General features: G+C 45.3%; 1 protein-coding gene across 1 annotated transcript in view; it reads right to left on the bottom strand.

Moving 5' to 3' along the window:
* Window positions 1–14,602: 14,602 nt before the first annotated feature.
* Window positions 14,603–19,586, bottom strand: part of LOC140917759 (synaptotagmin-like protein 2) — a 69,312-nt gene continuing 64,328 nt past the window's right edge. Inside the window, exon 17 of the mRNA XM_073361243.2 lies at window positions 14,603–19,530. Within this exon, the coding sequence (XP_073217344.1) occupies window positions 19,385–19,530 (146 nt within the window). The 3' untranslated portion in view covers window positions 14,603–19,384. The remainder of the gene's footprint in view (window positions 19,531–19,586) is intronic.

The following is a 19,586-nucleotide window of genomic DNA, read 5'->3' as shown; positions in this document are numbered from 1 at the left end:
TAAGGAGACACGTTGTGCAAGGCTCAGCCACCTAGAAATGCTGGCAGTGAACATCTAACGGTATCATGATTTATTATTTCTATCTTGGGAATACCCATAATGTGCTAGGGGCTGTCCTCATGTGTAGAAGCCACTGTCCCTGGCCCAAAGAGCTCACAATCTGGATAATGATGATTTTAACTGGGTGACTAATGGAACACTTTGTACTTGAAATAAAATAGTTATACAGGTCTATCTTTGCAAATGTTCACCCCTAAAACAAGTGGCTAATGAAAAACATTTAAATATCACAAAACTTAGCCAACTCATTGATTAAATGTGCCCACTTTTATTTTAGCAGTGTTTTGAATGAGCATTCCTGTCTGTTACACAGTGCTGAGCATAGTGAGGCCCTAGAAGCAACAAACAATACTCTTTTGAGCAACATCAGCGTGCTTAATGCTGTCCAAACAAAACTACAGAAACAAGCATCTTACATTGTATCTCATAGCTTTCATCCTGAAGTTGCACACAGCATTTTACACATTTAGAAGTAGATCCACCCATCACTTGCAATGCAGCCATCTCTGGAGTGGAACATGGCAGCTCTTTAACACCTCATAACTGCATCATACATCAGAGCCACTTAGGACAAGCTAATTAGATTATAAACTCAGGGCGGAGACTATTGTTAACTCCAGTGTTTGTACCTAGTACAATGGCACGTTGAGCTTGACTGAACCCTTTAAAATGGAAAAACAGTGTACTGAAAATGACAACAAAAATGTTGATTGAAATTTTTAATGTAGCAAATCATAAAAAAATCAAATTTTGAAAGTATAGACAATTGGTGAATAGTTTTGACAAAGAAAAAGGGACTTTTTTGACAAAAAGATTTGTTTTTGTTCAAGTTTCAGAGTAGCAGCCGTGTTAGTCTGTATTTGCAAAAAGAAAAGGAGTACTTGTGTTCAAAAAAATTCCTACTAACTCTAACACTGACCGGGTAATAAATAATGATAAGGGAAGAACAACTATATCCACGTGACACTGCAAGGGCATTTATTTTGGCAGAAGTGAATTTCCTAACTTGAAATTTTACCAGGATACTTACTTTAGTGTTTTTATTCCTGTGAAAAATGTCTAGCGATTTTTAATGGACTTTAAAATATAATTTATTAATTTGAAATATTTACCCAGGAAGTTCTCATTTCAGTAATATCTTGGGAATGGGGGAAAGGATGCTTCAAGTAGCTACAGAAATAGGGCAACAGAGAGATATTAAAAACATTAATCAAAGTTAGCTTTAAATTAACCAGAGCATTGTTAACAGTAATACTCGGCACATATCAATTGTATTTTACCCAACAATTTCAAAGCATTTTGCAAATGTGAATTAAGGCTCACAACAGAGCTTGCTGTTTATCACTGGTTTTTCACACACACCCCCACCGCCATGCTCGTCTTTCATTTGGACATTACAGAAGGCTAGTGAATCTAATAACAGGTTTCAGAGTAACAGCCGTGTTAGTCTGTATTCGCAAAAAGAAAAGGAGTACTTGTGGCACCTTAGAGACTAACAAATTTATTTGAGCATGAGCTTTCGTGAGCTACAGCTCACTTCATCGGATGCATACCGTGGAAACTGCAGCAGACTTTATATATACACAGAGAATATGAAACAATACCTCCTCCCACCCCACTGTCCTGCTGGTAATAGCTTATCTAAAGTGATCATCAGGTTGGGCCATTTCCAGCACAAATCCAGGTTTTCTCACCCTCCACCCCCCCACACAGATTCACTCTCCTGCTGGTGATAGCCCATCCAAAGTGACAACTCTTTACACAATGTGCATGATAATCAAGTTGGGCACCAATGTGATATATGCCATCATGTGCCAGCAATGCCCCTCTGCCATGTATATTGGTCAAACTGGACAGTCTCTACGTAAAAGAATAAATGGACACAAATCAGATGTCAAGAATTATAACATTCATAAACCAGTCGGAGAACACTTCAGTCTCTCTGGTCACGCAATCACAGACATGAAGGTCGCTATCTTAAAACAAAAAAACTTCAAATCCAGACTCCAGCGAGAAACTGCTGAATTGGAATTCATTTGCAAATTGGATACTATTAATTTAGGCTTAAATAGAGACTGGGAGTGGCTAAGTCATTATGCAAGGTAGCCTATTTCCTCTTGTTTTTTCCTACCCCCCCCCCCCCAGATGTTCTGGTTTAACTTGGATTTAAACTTGGAGAGTGGTCAGTTTGGATGAGCTATTACCAGCCGGAGAGTGAGTTTGTGTGTGTATGGAGGTGGGGGGGATGTGAGAAAACCTGGATTTGTGCTGGAAATGGCCCACCTTAATTATCATGCACATTGTAGGGAGAATGGTCACTTTGGATGAGCTATTACCAGCAGGATAGTGAGTTTGTGTGTGTGGTTTTTGGGAGGGGGGTGAGGGGGTGAGAGAACCTGGATTTGTGCAGGAAATGGCCCAACTTGATTATCATGCACATTGTGTAAAGAGTTGTCACTTTGGATGGGCTATCACCAGCAGGAGAGTGAATTTGTGTGGGGGGGTGGAGGGTGAGAAAACCTGGATTTGTGCTGGAAATGGCCCAACCTGATGATCACTTTAGATAAGCTATTACCAGCAGAACAGTGGGGTGGGAGGAGGTATTGTTTCATATTCTCTGTGTATATATAAAGTCTGCTGCAGTTTCCACGGTATGCATCCGATGAAGTGAGCTGTAGCTCACGAAAGCTCATGCTCAAATAAATTGGTTAGTCTCTAAGGTGCCACAAGTACTCCTTTTCTTTTAGTGAATCTAATGTTACAGTTATTATTAGTCATTATTGTAGAGCACTATATAGTGTATTAGCCAGGTTAAAGCAGTCCTAAAAGACAAAGACCTTGCCTCTGTGTCCTTACAGGATTCCTAGCACACAGCAGTTGAAGGACATGGCAAACAAACGAGAAGGGATGAGCTAGGGCAAGGGTTACAATAATAAAACCACTTGGTTACTCAGCTGCAAGCAAATGCACAGCTCTAAGGTTGCTAGGGTGTGCCTGTATTAACTTATTTCCTGTACGTGAAACAAGAAGAAATGTACCTAGGAGAGCTATGAAGAAGGAAGAGGTGGCATCATGAACTGGGACTGGGAGGATGCTCCACTAGTGGACTCACTGCAGAAAGAGGCACAATTGTGAAGGTGGGGTGAAGCTAACAAAGAGTTCCCAGGCCTGATATCGTGGGTGTGGCAGGTGACAGCAGAAGACCCAGGGGTGTGAGCCAGGGCTGAGCTCACAGTCTGATCACTGAGCTCCAGTGTGACTTTCTTTGACGCCGTGGGACTGAATCCCGAGGAATTCCCTGAGCATCAGGGCCAGACGAACCCGTAGGGTCACAGGAAATATCCTTATTTTTATTTCCTTCAGACACATGAATATAGATGACCATAAACGGCATGACTAGGCAGCCCAGATGTTAATTAGTAGCAACCGAGAAAGCAGAAGACAATGAGAGCCTCCGAGAAATTTTGTTCTGTGGCAATTTTAGAATGTGGTAAAGCTGGTGCCTAAAAGAAACATAACCTATATTTAATGCAACATACATACTCCAACGAGCTATCTAGAGGATGTGAACGTTTGCAGTCGGGTCAGTAATCTGCAGAGAGAGCATAAATGGACAGGAGAGATCTTAACAATGCCACATAGCGTATCAATGATCTGTGGATTAAAAATAACCCTTAAGGACTCTTTCCCATTGCTGTAATGACAGAGTACTTAAGGAGTTCTTTTAAAAAATCCTGTTCTATAGGTCAGCGGAAGATTGGTGAACTGCATGGGGCAGCCTATGGCAGAAAGTTTCGAGGCTGCCCTGAGGCACCATTCACTTCAGCACACCTGGAGAACCCTTTGGCAATAAGCTAGCCTCCAGTGTGATTCAGGTTGCCTTGCTAGCGCCCTTCATGTCCCACACGCTATGTCTTTAACCCGAGCCTGGAAAGCCTCATGCCAGCTTTGAAAATGGCCTTAAGCCACATTCGTGAAACCAGCTTAGCACGTTGGCAAACAAGGGTCTAGCTCCGTCCCTCACTTTTGCCCTGGCAGCCCACTGAAATCAAAGGGTAGAAACAAGGCCAGCATTTGGCTCGAACTAACTGCTGTTAGCCTCCGAATTGGGCTGACAGTTAGCCCCTTGCAGGCACCAGTCCAGTGCTGGCAGAGCTGAACAATTATGGAGTGCAGTCTAAGTTCAAGGCCTCTCTGTCGGGTGGATGGGGCTTGCCATGTAGTCAGTGTAGGCCTGGATGCCATTAAAGCATACATTTGTTTAGTGACTTTAGACTACAGAGGACATGCCTTAGTCAGTAACTTGTTTTAAAGCAGGAAAATCCAAGGGCCTGAGGAGAGGCCCTTTTCCTGTCTATGCTGCAGCATGACTGCTGTTATTGTCATACGATGGCTGAGGCTTTAAGAGTATTTTGCAGGCGGAGGGCTTTTAAAATACAATTCTAGCCCCATTTCCAATCTGGGCTGGGCTAGTGTTGCTGTGCACTGAATCTCTGTGCCACTCCAGAGGCAGCTGCACTTCAGTGAAATGAAGCACTGAGAGCTAGTTTCAAAGCCAGTTTAAACACATAAGGTCAGTTACAATGGGAAGCGTGCATCCAAAGCCCATAGGCACCACTGAAACTTTCCGCCCTAATCCTTAACTCTTACACTGCATTGTTCACGCATAGATTGCTTTATTATCCCCATGTTGCAGACAAAGAAATAAAGCCAGAGTGCGGTAGCAGGACTTGCCGTATCTCCTACAGCAAGATGTGCTGTCGTCTGTTCTTCCCCATTGTGGCAGGGCTAAGCTGTCTATCTTCTGGGCAAGATGTCCCTGCCAGCAGGAGTTTGCAGGAATTACTCTGCATCGGTCTGTACAGTGCTAACACCTGTGTGTATGGTAGGTCTGCCTTCCTGCGCAGGGTCTACCAGCTGCCCTGCACGCCTAGTGCCTTGGAACAGAGTGTGGGGTACAGAGGGGAGGGGAGCAGTAGTTCCATGGCATAGTCTCCTTCCCCCAGATCCTGCACATGCTCCTCTGCTCCAGGGGCAGGGCCTGCTCTACTCTGATCCCAATGGATATCCCCACGGGAATTAACACCGTGCCAGGCAGCTCTAACCCTGTGCCGACTTTGGGGAGGGGTCTTTTCACGGGAGCGGGGCTGAGGGAGTTGTGCATGAGCTGCCATCTCTGCAGAGGGACTGGTGCCCGGCAGGGCTGAATCATTCCTTTTTCCTGCCGAAGACTGGCATGCATTGGGTTTGGAGGCTGCCTGCTCAGGCTCCTCGCTGGGCCCCAAACTCCCTCCCTGAGGGGCACATGCAGAGGAAACGCTGTGACGTGAACCTGACAGAGTTTTCTGTGTTCCCCCACAACACACACACAGCCCCTGCGCTCTATGGCAGGCAGGTAGGACATTGGGAATCACTCCTGCCCTGAGAGCTGAGTGAGCTTTCCTCTGCCTCGCCCAAGGCTAATGAGCTGAATCACCCAAAGACTGAAATAGCAGAAGCGAATTGTGAGTGACTAGCCAGTCATTGAAGGGTGTGTGTGTGCGTGTACATCCTTTCCGCTCCTCGACCATGCAACGGGGTAAACACCAAACACTGGGGGTTGCTTCTGCTCTTCCCTCTGCTCACTGGGCAGCTTTGCAAGGCATGAACTGGAGCTCCTGGACCATGCACTCCAACAGCCTGGAAGCCCCCCACGCTGCTGATTGACCAGCCTGCCCCCCTGGGGCCGGTCTCCCTCCCATTTCAAAATTCATCCAACTCTGCCGCTCATTTCAGTGTAGCGGGTGGGAGCGTTTGATCAGTTGGTACGTAGCTGCACAGAGCTCCTTGGCGGATGGCTCCTTTGTTGCTGGCCCTGCTATTGCTCTGGGGCAAAGACCTGGCCACGAGGGTGCAGTGCTATGCATTGCTATTCAGTGTAGCCCTGAGAGAGGATGTCACGAAGGGGCAGGCTTCTCTACGTCCCACACTGCATCTGGCGCCTGCAGCCATCTTCAGGCTACGCTTCTTGTAACGTTGTCTTTAGATGGTCTACAGACAACGAGCCTGTCTGAAAACCCAGCCCAGTTGCCTCTGGGCATGGGTCAGTGCAGCAGAGGGGCAGGGGCTGAGCCAAATGAAACAGGCAACGGGGGAAAATGCACACTTGCTGTCTTGCAGTATTCTTGCTGCGAACAAGGGTCACGCAGCTCGGCCATTTCAGGAGCAGCTTTGAGCAGCTGGGGTGCAGTGCTTGTCTCAAACTGCTCTCGGGGGACAGGGAATGAGGGCTCCTTTTTGGCACAGGGACCATCCCAGATCTGCCTGTCCGCTCAGGTCCCAATCCTGCTCTCCTTGGCCTTCATGGGAGCAGGAGCAGGTCTGGGGCACCACGGCTGAAGAAGACATCTTACAAGTAAATAAGGAGTGAACATTTCCTGCTCAGAAGAAAGAACCAAAATGGGGCATAACAAGGGGGCCCACTACTCACCTGTAAATGAAAATGCCCCCTGGCACCCCAAATGAACATTTCTCATTGCAACCAAATAAATCCCCCAACCTCCCAGCAGTGGAAGGTTGGCTGTTGTCACATCATTAAGCACACTCATCCTGCGAGTGTCCAGCCATGTGCCAGTGTGGCATACCACCGCTCAACTCCCAGCGTTCCAGCGAGCCAAACAGCTGGCAGAGGTGCTCTGGAGAGGCCAGATTACCCTGCGGAGCTGGCACACGGTGAGCGCGATGGGGACTCGTTTACAGGGAAGGTATTTGCGCTGAAACTGTACACAGGCCCATTCGGAACGCCTCTTGCTGCTACTGTGCGGGGCCCCGGTTATTAGGGAGACAAGGTGGGTGAGGTCATAGCATTTATTGGACCAACGTCCTTCGATGAGAGAGAGATGCGCTTTCAAGCCGCACAGAGCTCTTCTTCAGGTCTCCAGAAGAGGAAGAGCTCTGTGTAAGCTCGAAAGCCTGTCTCTCTCACCGACAGCAGATGGTCCAATAGATATGACCTCACCCACCTTGTCTCTCAGATGGCTCGCTGTGAGGGGAGCAAGCAGCCGTGCTGCAGCAGTTCTCCTCAGCCCTCGCAGCCCTATGGCAAAGGAGAATTCTCTCCGATTTAGGAACACCGTACGTACGTTAATGAGTCCAGCAAGCGTGTCCCCACCGTTCTGTAGATAACGTGCTGTGTCTTCCCCAGCGGCTGCTGAGCTACAAGTTAGCTCAGGCAGTGGCCAGAATCGGTGCCTGTGCTACTCTTCCTGTGGCCAGTGCTGAGGGGAAACCCCCGTTTTCTGAAAGGAAGCTGGTTTCTCTAGGTGAGGCAGAGCAAGGGATAGGACGCTTTCACACATGCATACCTCGGTCACATGAGTAGTTCCATTGTCTTCAAAGGGCCTACTCCGGGGAGCAGAAACAAACAGGTGTGTAGAGCTTTGCAGGCTCAGAACCTTGTGATTCACGGCATGAGCAGCTACTGTGTTTCTGAAGCTTTTCCATTTTGTGACCCCCCCCCCCCGACACCTAATACAACATCTAGCCAGTGAGAATAGGAGGGTCGCATGACCCCCCTCTCCCTGCCCCCCAAAACCTGTTTGTGGTGCCCTGGGAGTCACAGTTCCCAGCTTGAGAACCCAAGATCTGCTATCAGTTTATGATGCTGCTGAGACACTATTAATGTCTGAGTTTAATGCTTTTGTTTAATAACATTTACAGTGTTTGGAAGTGGTATTTGAAAATTAATTTAAAAGGTTGATTAATAAAAAGGCAGAGTTATAATTAATTGCAGCTGCTAAATTGACAAAACTTGATTGACGACACACTTTTTAAAAAGAGCACTGGAAAAACATGTTTTATATTTTTTTTGCAGAAATTTGAGCATAAACACAAGAATGCGGGGAGATGCCACACTGACATCAGACACTCTAGGCAGACCTGTGCTAGGCTGTCTATGAAAACGAGGGGCACAGCAAAGAGCTGCAAGGGTGAGGGAGCTCATTTCTGAGCACTATTTTACATCGGTTTGCTTTTAAATTTGTTAATTACACTAGTAACATGTGAGGGTGGTGTCTGGACCCCAGTGAATGCCGGGGCGGAGAGAGGGCATCTTCCCAGGGTTAGCCCTCAAGGAGCGTTCATGGAGTCTGCTCCTGAGATTAGTGCTTACTCCAGTGGGATCATTTAGGTGAGTAAAGGTATGTGGGTTGGGTCCTTTGACAGCAGAGATGGGAAGGCGCCATGCTTCATTGTGGGGGAGGCGCACAAATTTAATCACCCCGGTCAAAAAGCTGGGAGTGAAATCCTGGCTCCCTCAAAAGGAGAGTTTTGCTCCAGTGGGGCCATGATATCCTCGTGGTACCTATGGTGTTGTGGCTTGCTTGGCCTCTGGAGTAATGAGAACCCGTCTCTCACTGAAAGGGCAGTGCCACCCTGAGCACTGTTGTTAGCACTGTGATCGTTTGAAATGAGAGTTTCCTTTTCGAAGGAAACCACTTTCTTTGACTCCGTTACAGCACGGTGCATTGTGGCAGTGCGGTAAAACCCCTTCACCGCAAGCGGAGGCGCTACTGAACCATGGGCAGCAATGGCTAAAAGCCAGAGCCCCAGCACTGATATTTACTAGGGCCCTTTGCTCCAAATATTGTACCATTGAGCCATGATTTATGGCCCTCAGAAACAGCCAGTGCTTTTTACACCCACTAATTGGCAGCTGGAGATTTAAGCCATCTCCAGTCTGATGGTAGAACTACAACAGGAATACATAAAACCCTGCTCAGCACCGTACACGCCATGCAATTTTAATGCCCTTTCGGTTTCCAAGGATACTAAAAAATAAAATCAATCAAGCATACATTTCTGCAGCGCTGTTTGTGCATGAGCCTCACAGCACGGCACCCTGCTCCTCTGCTCCCAGCGCCGCCTGGAAAAGTCCAACTTTATAATTCAATGTTGCTTTCAATGGTCTAAGGAATAGAATAACCAGATTCCACAACCGGGAAACACAGGACCTGATTTTGATCTCTTTTACACCAGCATAACTCCATTGCCATCCGTGGAGTTACAGCTGATTCACACTGCTGAGAGTTCAGAGTCGGGCCTACAGGGAAAAGCTGTGGTGAGTCTATCCTCTATTCTCCACTGCCTTGGATAGTCAGTTACACCCACTCAGATTACACCCACTAAGCAGTCAGGCTGCTCAAGCTGCACCTTCCACCGGCTCTGAATTTGGACGCTGATGCTCCTTTCACTTACACTAAACTCTATTGGATTTCATCCTGGTGTACACTGGTGCAAATCACAGCAGAATCGGGCCCTATGTAGATAATGACTGACCGTCTGGTGGTGCATTATAGACAAATAGATCAACATGATGGATTTGATTAAAATTAACTATATGCAATGGACCATTTATTAGCTAGTTACACAAGTAAATCCCCTGTTAAATTAGACATGTCCTGGCAGCTGTGAATCCAAGACCGATTACAGTACTGCAAATGGTCATATACGAGAAGCGCTAACTATTGCATACTATTGTGAAAGCCAGAAGCAGCAGGAAGACGTTAAGAGGATTATTATTTCGACAACACCAGCAGTTTGCAGGGCCTTTACTGACAAGTCTGAAGACAAAGGTACAATGGCGCCCTAAAGCAACTGAGAATTGAGCTTACTGTTTTTTTAAAGAGCACTTTACGATGGTTGAAGGTGCCAGAGTGACGGCCCTGGAGCCTGATGGGCTCACACCATCCCAGGACAGGTATAATGCGATTGACAGCGGTAGCATTACACAAGGTGTCAGTTTGGCCCTGTCTCTTTTTTAGTACTATAACTTATCGTATGGCGCCCTGACTTACCGAGTGCAGCCTGCATTTTAGTCTAGCCCCATTCGTCAAATAAAGGAAGGACTCGTTGTATGTTTTCTCAGAAAGAGCCCCAGGCTCCCTAGCAAAACACTGGTGTCTCTGAAAATGAATTAACAACCATTGCTCAGTGTATTGTAGGTGTGTGCTCAGGGGCCTTATTTCAGAGTATGCTACACTTCAAAAGGGCACAGGCTGATTGGGCTACATGGCAGTTTTCCCATTCAAGCATTCCAGCTGAGCAGCCAAAACTCAGATTAAAGCCAAGACCAGATCCTCCAGCAGGAACTTTATGCCCTTGTAGCCCTACAGGTCTTTCCAGTGAGAGCACAGAATCTCTTCATGCCCCATACATCAGGAAGAATTAATAATGAAGGGACGGGAGGGTGTAGCAATTTTTCTCAATGCAGCCTGCCTTTAGCTACTGCCATTGTTAGAAAATGGTTCTGTGGTTTCCCCCCTTGAGACTTGCCATCGATCACTTGTTTACAGCTGGAACACGACTTTGACTTGCTGGCAGCCTGCAAGGTCAGTTTAGGGATGCACATACAGAGTCTGCTTTTGTTCTACTGAAGTCAACGGCAGTATTGCGATGAGCTGTGAATAGGCCCTACCAAGGGACAAGGAAGCTGGCATGTGTTTTGAAATCCTGGTCTGAGACTAAACACAACACATGACTAGTCCATCAGCTACACTTTTATCGGAAGCTCAACTACTTGGTTAGACACAGTATTGGGGGTTTTGTGGCTGTATTATTAATATTTTTCCATTTTACAAACGGGGTTGTAAATAATGAATTACAACAGAAGGCCTGAAAAAAATGCCCTGAGGATAGCCAGCAGAGCTTTGTACTTTGGTCTCCCACCTTTTGCCTTTGGACAGGCCATTAAAATGCAGCAGGCAGGCGTAATTCTGAACCATGAGAGGGATTTCATTGCCATAAAGGCGTGGCAGATCCAGCTGCACAACTTTCCATTTTAATAGAAGAAAATATTTGCCTGCTTATTTAAACCCATTTCCTAGCTCAATGGCTGTGCCACAGATTGCAGATGTGCTAAGTAAGCCAGCAAAGAAATGAGCCTTCACTGGCTCCTTGTTACATTTTTGATTAACCTGATTGTATTGTGGTAGCGTGAAGGGGCACCAAATAATAAATGTTGACCCCCCCCCCCCTTAGGGCCTGATCCTGACTTTACTAGGAGGGGAAGAAATTCATCACCTCCCTGGATAGGGCCCTTATTGCTTGGCTTATTGTTCAGTCTCCTAACTTCCCGATGCACATGCAACAGTGCTAAACCAAGCTCAGAGTCTGATCCACTGCTCACTAAAGTCCATGGCAAAGCTCCCATTGGCCTCAGTGGACTGATTCAGGCCCTCAGCCCATGGGTCTGTGAGGTGCCAGTGGGAGGGGAGGGTGCCCAGCAGAATCACTGCTTGTTTCTTTCCAAATGTTCACCTTCGCTGGGCACCTGCCACCCAGACCCTGGTTAGATTTTTACCAATTGAATCCAGGGGGAAGTTCACCTGCATGAACATTAAATAGAAGCCAAAAAAGGCTGTGACCCAGGGACGTTAAACAAGTCTGTTGTACCAGCCACCTCAGGAGCTCTGCCAGGCCCGGCCTGTGCCCCTCAGCAGCGTAATGAGCTCATATATCCACCCTGCATAGGTGATTTTTCCTTCCTAGGAATACAGTTCTGCCTAGCCCCCTGGTTAGTTTGGTGTTCATCCCGAGGCTCTGACTAGCAGTAAATATTCATTTGTGCTGGAGAAGGGTGGAGGAGCAGGCTTGGCTTTAGCAATGCTGTGATAAATCCATGAGCTACAATACCACTATGGGCTGGCCGTGGGAGAATAATCAGGATGATTGAAAGGGAAAATGAGAAGTGTGACAAACCTTGTAGAAGAGCAGCGCAGCCAAGCTGAGAGGTCAGCTGTATACAGCTCTCTCTGGCATCTCTTCTCCCCAGGTCAATTTTTAATTGTTCCTATTTACCAAGGGCCAGCTACGTATACCTAAATATTGGTTAACCACATATGCCCCAGCAGTCCCCTGGCTTCAGGGGGACTGTTCGTGGAGTGAGGTGAGGAGGGGAATAAGAATCTGGCTGTATTGTTTATGGGCGCGTGTACAATATGGAATCATAGACATGGAGGATGCGAAGGGACCTTGCACAGTCATCAAGTCCAAGCTCCTGCACTGTGGCAGAACCAAGTGCCCCTAAACCATCGGTGACAGGTGTATGGCCAACCTGTTCTGAAAAACTTCCAGGGTTGGGGATTCCACAACCTCCCTTAGGAGCCTCTTTCACAGCTTAACTACCCCTAATGTTAAAAAGTTTTTCCTAATGTCTACCCTAAATTTCCCTGGCTGCAGATTAACCCCATAATTTCTTGTCCTATCTGCAGTGGTCATGGAGACCAGTTGATCCCCATCCCCTTTATAACAGCCTTTGGCATATTTGACGACTGTTATCAGGTTCCTCCTCAGTCATCTTTTCCCAAGATTAAACATACCCAGTTTTTTTAACCTTTCCTCATCTATCAGGTTTTCTAGCCTTTTATTATTTTTGTTGCTCTTTTTTGCATTCTTTGTCCACATCTTTCCTAAAGTGTAGCATGCAGAATTAGACACAATACGCCAGCTGAGGCCTCACCCCGTACTGAGGAGAGTGGGACAATTACATCCCATGTCTTACATGCAACACTCCTGTTACTACACCCCACAATGAGATTAGCCTTTTTTGCAGCTGTATCACATTGTTGACTCCTATTCAATCTGTGATCCACTCTAACCCCCCCGATCCTTCTTTGCCTAGTCAGTTATTCCCCATTTTCTAATTGTGCATATGATTTTTCCTTCCTAAGCATAGTTCTTGGAATTTGTCTGTATTGAATTTCATCTTGTTGATTTCAGACCAGTTCTCCAATTTGTTAAGGTTGTTTTGCGTTCTAATCCTGTTCTCCACAGTGCTTGCAACCCCTCCCAGCTTGGTGTTATTTGCAAGTTTTATAAGCATACTCGTCTCTCTCTTATTCAAGTCATTAACGAACATATTGAACAAATACAGACCCAGGACTGACCTCTGAGGATCCCACTATATACACCCTTCCAGTTTGAGAGCGAACAATTGAGAACTGGTCTTTGAGTACAATCGTTCAATAAATTGTGCATCTACTTTATAGTAATTTAACCTAGACCACATTTCCCTTGTTTGCTTAGGGGAATGGCATGTGGGACTGTATCAAAACCTTACTAAAAATCAAGATTATTACATCTACTCCTTTTCCCCATCCACTAAGCGAGTAGCCTTGTCAAAAAGGGAAATTAGGTTGGTTTAGCATGGTTTGGTTTTGATCAAGGCATGCTGGCTAGTCCTTATAACCTTATTATCCTCTAGGTGCTTAGGAATTGGTTGTTCAATAATTTGCTCCAGTATCTTTTCCTGGTATTGAAGTTAGGCTTACTGGTCTATGATTTCCTGGGTTCTCTTTGTTCCCCTTTTTAAAGGTAAGTACTTCGTTTGCCCTTCTCCAATCCTCTGGCACTCCCCAAGAGTTCTCAAAGATAATTGCTAATGGTGCCAAGATTGCTTCAGTTAATTCCTTAAGTATCCTAGGATGAATTTCATCACGCAAGGGCCCTGAGGCCTGATGCTTTCTAGACATATAAGAGCACATCATGCAGGAGCCCAGACCACATCTAGATGCAATCTCTATTTCATAAATGGTTCCATCATTCAGTAAGATTTTGCCTTCTTGGTACTTTTGAAGCAGGAATCGTTCACATGTTGGGCCTGATCTCACACCACTTTTATGCTGGTATAAACGTCAGTGGAGCTACTTGCCATAAGATCCAGAATCAGGCTCACTGTTAGAACCCTGTATCTGAACATTGGCAGGAAAACCAAACATGACTAAGATACCAAAATGTAAATAAATAGGGGAGAAGTTAGTAACTAAGGGTGTGGCTACACTTGCAGATGTAGAGCGCTGTGTGTTAAACCCACCTTCGGAGCGCGCAGTAGGGAAAGCACTGCAGTTTGGCCACACTGACAGCTGACAGCACACTAGGGCGGCCACATTTGCGGCACTTGCAGCGGCTTTGGGAGGGGTGCATTATGGGCAGCTATCCCAGCATGCAAGTGACTGCAATGTGCTTTTCAAATGGGGGGTGGAGTGTGACAGAGAGTGTGTTGTGTGTATGTGGGGGGAGAGAGAGTGGGTTTTTGGGGTGCTGAGTGTGTGTCAGCATGCTGTCTTGTAAGTTCAGACCCCCTTTCTCTCCCCATTCACTCAAAGCGAACAGTAAATGTTTGCTTTTTCTTGGAGCTGATAAGCAGCCGGCTTCTCCAAAACTGAGCTTTGAAAGGGCATTTCCGCATTCCTGTAGCCGATTTCACAACAATGACAAGAGTGGCCACTTGAGTTGAGGGGATTATGGGATGTTTCCAGAGGCTGATCAGAGCGCAGTAAAGCACCACCTCGTTCACACTGGCGCCGCGGCGCTCCAGCTGGGGCACAGCGAACGTTATTCCACTCGCCGAAGTGGAGTACCAGCAGCGCTGTAGTCGCGGAGTCAGAGTGCTCTACGTACCTTGCCAGTGTGGACTGGGAGTGAGCTAGTGCACCCGGGGCTCCTTTATTGCGCTGTAACTCGCAAGTGTAGCCAAGCCCTAAGAACAATTACACTGAATATACACTTATCAGAAACTGAAGTGTGGTTTATTGATTTTGTTTCTTACACACAGGTCAGTTTTACAAATTCCTTTTGGTTTATTTAACCAGCTCACAAAATACAGTATTTCTTCTTTAAGAACATCTTATTACATAGATTTATGTTGTTGGGTGGACACCCGCTTGGGCCCAGAGGGGTTTAAGATAGCCCTGGGAGAGGGCTGGGGCAGGGGAAGAGCTGGGCTGATTGGCAGAGCAGCCGCAGCTGCGGGCCACGCCCCAAACAGACCCAGCAGGCCTTATAAAAGCCAGGGAAGCCAGGAACGGAAGAACACTCTCTCTCTAGCTCTGAGAGGGAGGGACCTGGCTGTAGAGACTGGAATAGAGGACCTAGTTAGGAGCAGGGCTGGGGAAAGGCCAAGGGAGCTATAGAGCTGTGGCCTAGGAAAGCCCCAGGCTGCAGGCCTGGGAAGGCCTATTAGGTTTGGGGGTTGCGGGGCAGCCACGGGTAGGCAGAGGCAGTGGGTCCAAACCCAACCTTGCCTGTGATGAGTGGCTCATACTGCAGTATGCCCCAGGACACAGGGGCTATCTGGTGACTGGCAGGAGCCTATGACTGATGTGAGGTAGGGATAGTGAGTGGGGGGTTCCCCTGGGAGGGGGAGACCCAGAACTGTGGGATACTGTCAGGAAGCAGCACCCAGTGAAAGGGGCACTGGGGTTCTGGGAGGGACACAGGAGCCAGCAGCAAGGGGAGACACCAGCCTGAAGAGGGCACTCTGGAGGCTGGTGAGCTAATTTCCTCAGATGACCAGCAGGAGGTGCTGCCGGTGAGTCTGCGTCCCGTGACGGGGGGTAGGGGGGTCTACTAATATTTCTCTCTGCAGCTTATGAGTTTCACAATAAGATCAGTTTTGCTTTTCTCTCTGTCTTGGTCAAGAGTAGAGCTGGACAAACACTTCATAATAGATACTTTACTTCACCAATGTTGACTTTTCCAAGTACAGACAGTGAACCCTGGATACTCTTCAAGATTACCAACATTAATTTGGTGAATAATTTGTTCATGAGCTGTTTGTTCCAAGTAGTTGGTTAACAATCTGAGCAGGTCTGATTAGACACAGGTCACATGGTATGCTTCTGTTTCCTGACTGGAGGAGCAGAGCTTCTTACAAGCTGGCTTCTTATACACATCCTGCTACTGGTGAATTAGAAATTTGCTTTTTGAGCAAAACACTCCTGCTTGTAAATTCACTTGCAAGATATCTGCAAAAAGCAGATATGAAAGGGGCATGAGCACAAGGAAAGCACATGCACTCATGAGTGCAGAAGAATGGTCATGGGAAGCTTTTCCCTGCAGAATTTGCCCAGCTCTACTCACGCTAACTTTTTCCATTTAAAAAAAGGCCAGATCCTGTAACCCAGGTAGGCCTACTCCGGACAATAGGATTACTTGTGTCCCACCAGTAACTGGTGGCTGCAGGATCTAGCCCTAAGGACAATAATTTTGGTTTCAGCTGCATACAAAGACATAGAATCATAGACTATCAGAGTTGGAAGGGACCTCAGGAGGTCATCTAGTCCAACCCTCTGCTCAAAGCAGGACCAATCTGCAATTTTTGCCCCAATCTCTAAATGGCCCCCTCAAAGATTGAACTCGCAACCCTGGGTTTAGCAGGCCAATGCTCAACCACTAAGCTGTCCCTCCCCTCCAAGACATACCTGACTTCAACAAAGTTGCATGTTTATATCCAGGGGAGTTATGGACCTAAATATATTTACTATATATAGGAAAAGCCCTGTCTCGTGAAGGGAGTTTGTTTAGTCCATCATACAAAAATAATAAATACAATAGAATTCTTTTGGTATGTTATTTCCAAATTAATCTGCAGCACATGTTAACATGGACCTGTGCTATAGCAGCCTATAACATTTAGATACTTTTACCTCTTGCAGGTAGCATTCACAGACTACAAATGTCAATGTAAGACACATACCAAAGGCCATTAACTTTATTTGCTACAGGTTCCTCCACTCCTATGTATGACACTGACATGTGACAAAGTGCCTTGCATTTTTGCAGATAAAGTGCTTTTTCTGTTAAGTGAAGCAGATATGACCTCCTACATAACACGTGACTATGCTACCACTTTATTATGCTTGGCAGTGTAATCTTTTACTCTGATGCACTAATAAATACTAAAAGCTTCTGAAATTAATCAGGGCTTAATTTACCAAAAAAACCCACCAAAAACCAATGCAACCTTAAAAGAAAAATATCCAGATCACAATACCTTGGGCCAAACTTCGACACCAGGGATGAACTTTGCCCTGTAACGATGATTATTTAACTTTGTTGGCACCATATTAGGAAATAACTGAATCTTAGGTGTGGCGCTAATGCTAATATGAAATAAATACTTGAACTTTTCAAATTACTTTTTGTGTGTGTAAACAGCAGTTTTGGCACATTCACCACAAATGTACAGACACTGTAAATCACTGAAAGGAAAAAATAGATATGTATTTGCATTATGGCCCAAAATGTTGATACCCATTATTCACAATAAATAGCACTTCACTCCACAGATAGTAGTCCCACTGACTGGGACTCAGAGTAAGGTACTATTCAAATAGTAAGAGCATCAGAATCTGCTCCTATGTAAGCAGAACATCAGTATGTTATAGGCCAGATTTTCATACCCGTCCTCCGGTTTAGTAGCACCTTAGCCAAGGAGTAATCATCTCAACTTTGATGGCACTATCCATGGAGTAATGCTTTACTCCATGTAAAAGTATCTGAATCAAGTCTCAAAACTTCATTGAAACCAACAACTTTAGTAGCCTTAAGATTTTAAATTAAGCAAATGCCACTATGGGGCCAATCTAGCTCCTTTGTCTCACACTTCAGAGACAGTCAATGGGATAATTTGTGTGAGCGAAGTGAACCAGATTGGGACTCAGACAATGTGTATCTCCATTTGATCTTGTTTTCCTATGGGCTATTTCTTAGTGCTTCAACACTACAGTTGGCCAACATTTTTCTAACACTGGTCAAAAAATGATTGTTTTACTAAAATGAATTTTTTAATGAAAAAGCTACCAACATCAACTTAACTTTTCAGGGTTTGTGAAAGTGTCTATCACTTACACTTTTTTTTGGTAAGCTGACCGTCTGTGGTAATCTAAGACGGGTGTTTTGGTAAACAAATTTAAAAAAGGAAATTAAGAGCCACAAAAAAAAATCCTTTTTGAACTCTTCAAAAAGGAAAACAAACTTCAAATGTTTTCATGATTCCCCCCACATTTCTCAACAAGCTCTACTCAGCCTTGCAAATTGCTTTTAAAGGTCAGATATCTAGAGAAGAAATTTCGTCAAGAGTAACCATTCTAGACTAGGCAAGTAGGATTCTTTTTAGTGCGGCATTGCCTCTAACTTACAGGATATCTATGTATAGATGGCTACTCAGACCATGCTAATGATAGGTATAAGGAGATCATTTGGTATCTGAGGGAAATCATTCTATTTAATCAGAACATGTACATTTAAAGAGGAAATTACAAAGCTGCATTTAAAATGGTTGCAAAATCTCTACTGATGTGCACTGGATAGATGCAAAATCCCCAAAAGCTATTATTTAATGAAAACTCCAACATAGATCACAACTTGTTGACATCAGTTGAGAGAAAGGAAGATCAAAGTAGTAGCCAGAGATACAAGGAGCAGTGGGAGATTTCGCCAGCTCTTTTTACTATGTAACTTGTTTGTACATACTGAACCAAAGTAAGGTCATGGAATACTTACCTTTCCCATCAGTTCCAAAAATCTCTCTCCTTTCCTCGTTTTGTGGCTGCAGTTTTGACCTCTCAATACACATCAGGCTGACACACAGACTGCTTGCTACATATAATTTCATACTTAATGTTTTATATACACAAGGCATTTGAAAGAACTGATTTGGCCCAGCAGTGATTTAATCATATTTTGTATTTGGCTGAGTGCAATCTAATTTATATTCCACTGCAGTTTCAGTTTAAGTAAGTGACTTGCCCAAGGTCACAGAGGAAGTTTGTGGCAAGGTTGGGAATAGAACCTTTATCTACTGAGTCCTGGGCTGGTACATTACCTGCAAGACCATCATTCTTCACTTCCGAATAAAAGTAGTATGGAATTAAATTTGTTGAATTCTTCTTGGATATCTTAGTCCTGTTGCTACGTTGTCTGCTCCAAACAGTCCTCTTTCTGCAGGTTCACCTTGGATCTCAAAGCAATCTAAAGTGTGTTTTTTTGTTTTTCCCCCTGAGTCACAGTCACATTATCAGTGACAGATGGCAAGGTCCCATTTTGAGATGCTTTCAATGCTGCATCCAGTATGAAGTGTACCACTTGAAAGGGAATATGGATAATGCTAAGCTGCAGCTTTATTACAACTGTCTCACTGCACAGAAAAACAGCACAAAATCCAGTAACAAAATAAACCCTGTATTAAAAAAAATATTTACACTTCTTCCCTGCCAATGTACTGAGACTCTAATGAAATCTAAGAGTATATAAATGATTAACAAAAGTAACCAATGTGTTTTCTTGGCTTTTTGCTAAAATCAAGCATAGCATCAGTTTAGCATCTTTTAAGTCCTCTACTGGGAGATTAACACCACTTAGCACCTGCCATCTTTAAAGCACAATGCAATCATTATCTAATTAACCAGACACCTGGGCAGGTAGGGGAGGGGCTTCATTCCCTGCTCATGAGGAGCTTCCCAATTCTAATGAATATGCTCATACTTCTAATTGTACAACAGAAGTTTCATTTCAGTTTCCTCCTCCCTGCCAGTGAGCGCAGCGGCAGTGATCCTTCAATCCATTCATTGGAGGCTGACATCATTTCCTGCCAAAAGGCCACTTCCTCCTGCGTGGAGTCCATCCAGTCTACAGAGATACCGTAGCTAGTGCCTTAGAAAGAACAAGGACATGATCATAGCAAGAGCTGCAGAAGAGGTTTCTACTAA

This window comes from Lepidochelys kempii, chromosome 9 (assembly GCF_965140285.1).
Source record: "Lepidochelys kempii isolate rLepKem1 chromosome 9, rLepKem1.hap1, whole genome shotgun sequence".
Lineage (NCBI taxonomy): Eukaryota > Metazoa > Chordata > Testudines > Cheloniidae > Lepidochelys > Lepidochelys kempii.
Note: the sequence above shows the minus strand (reverse complement) of the source record. Positions and strands in the feature narration are given on the sequence as shown.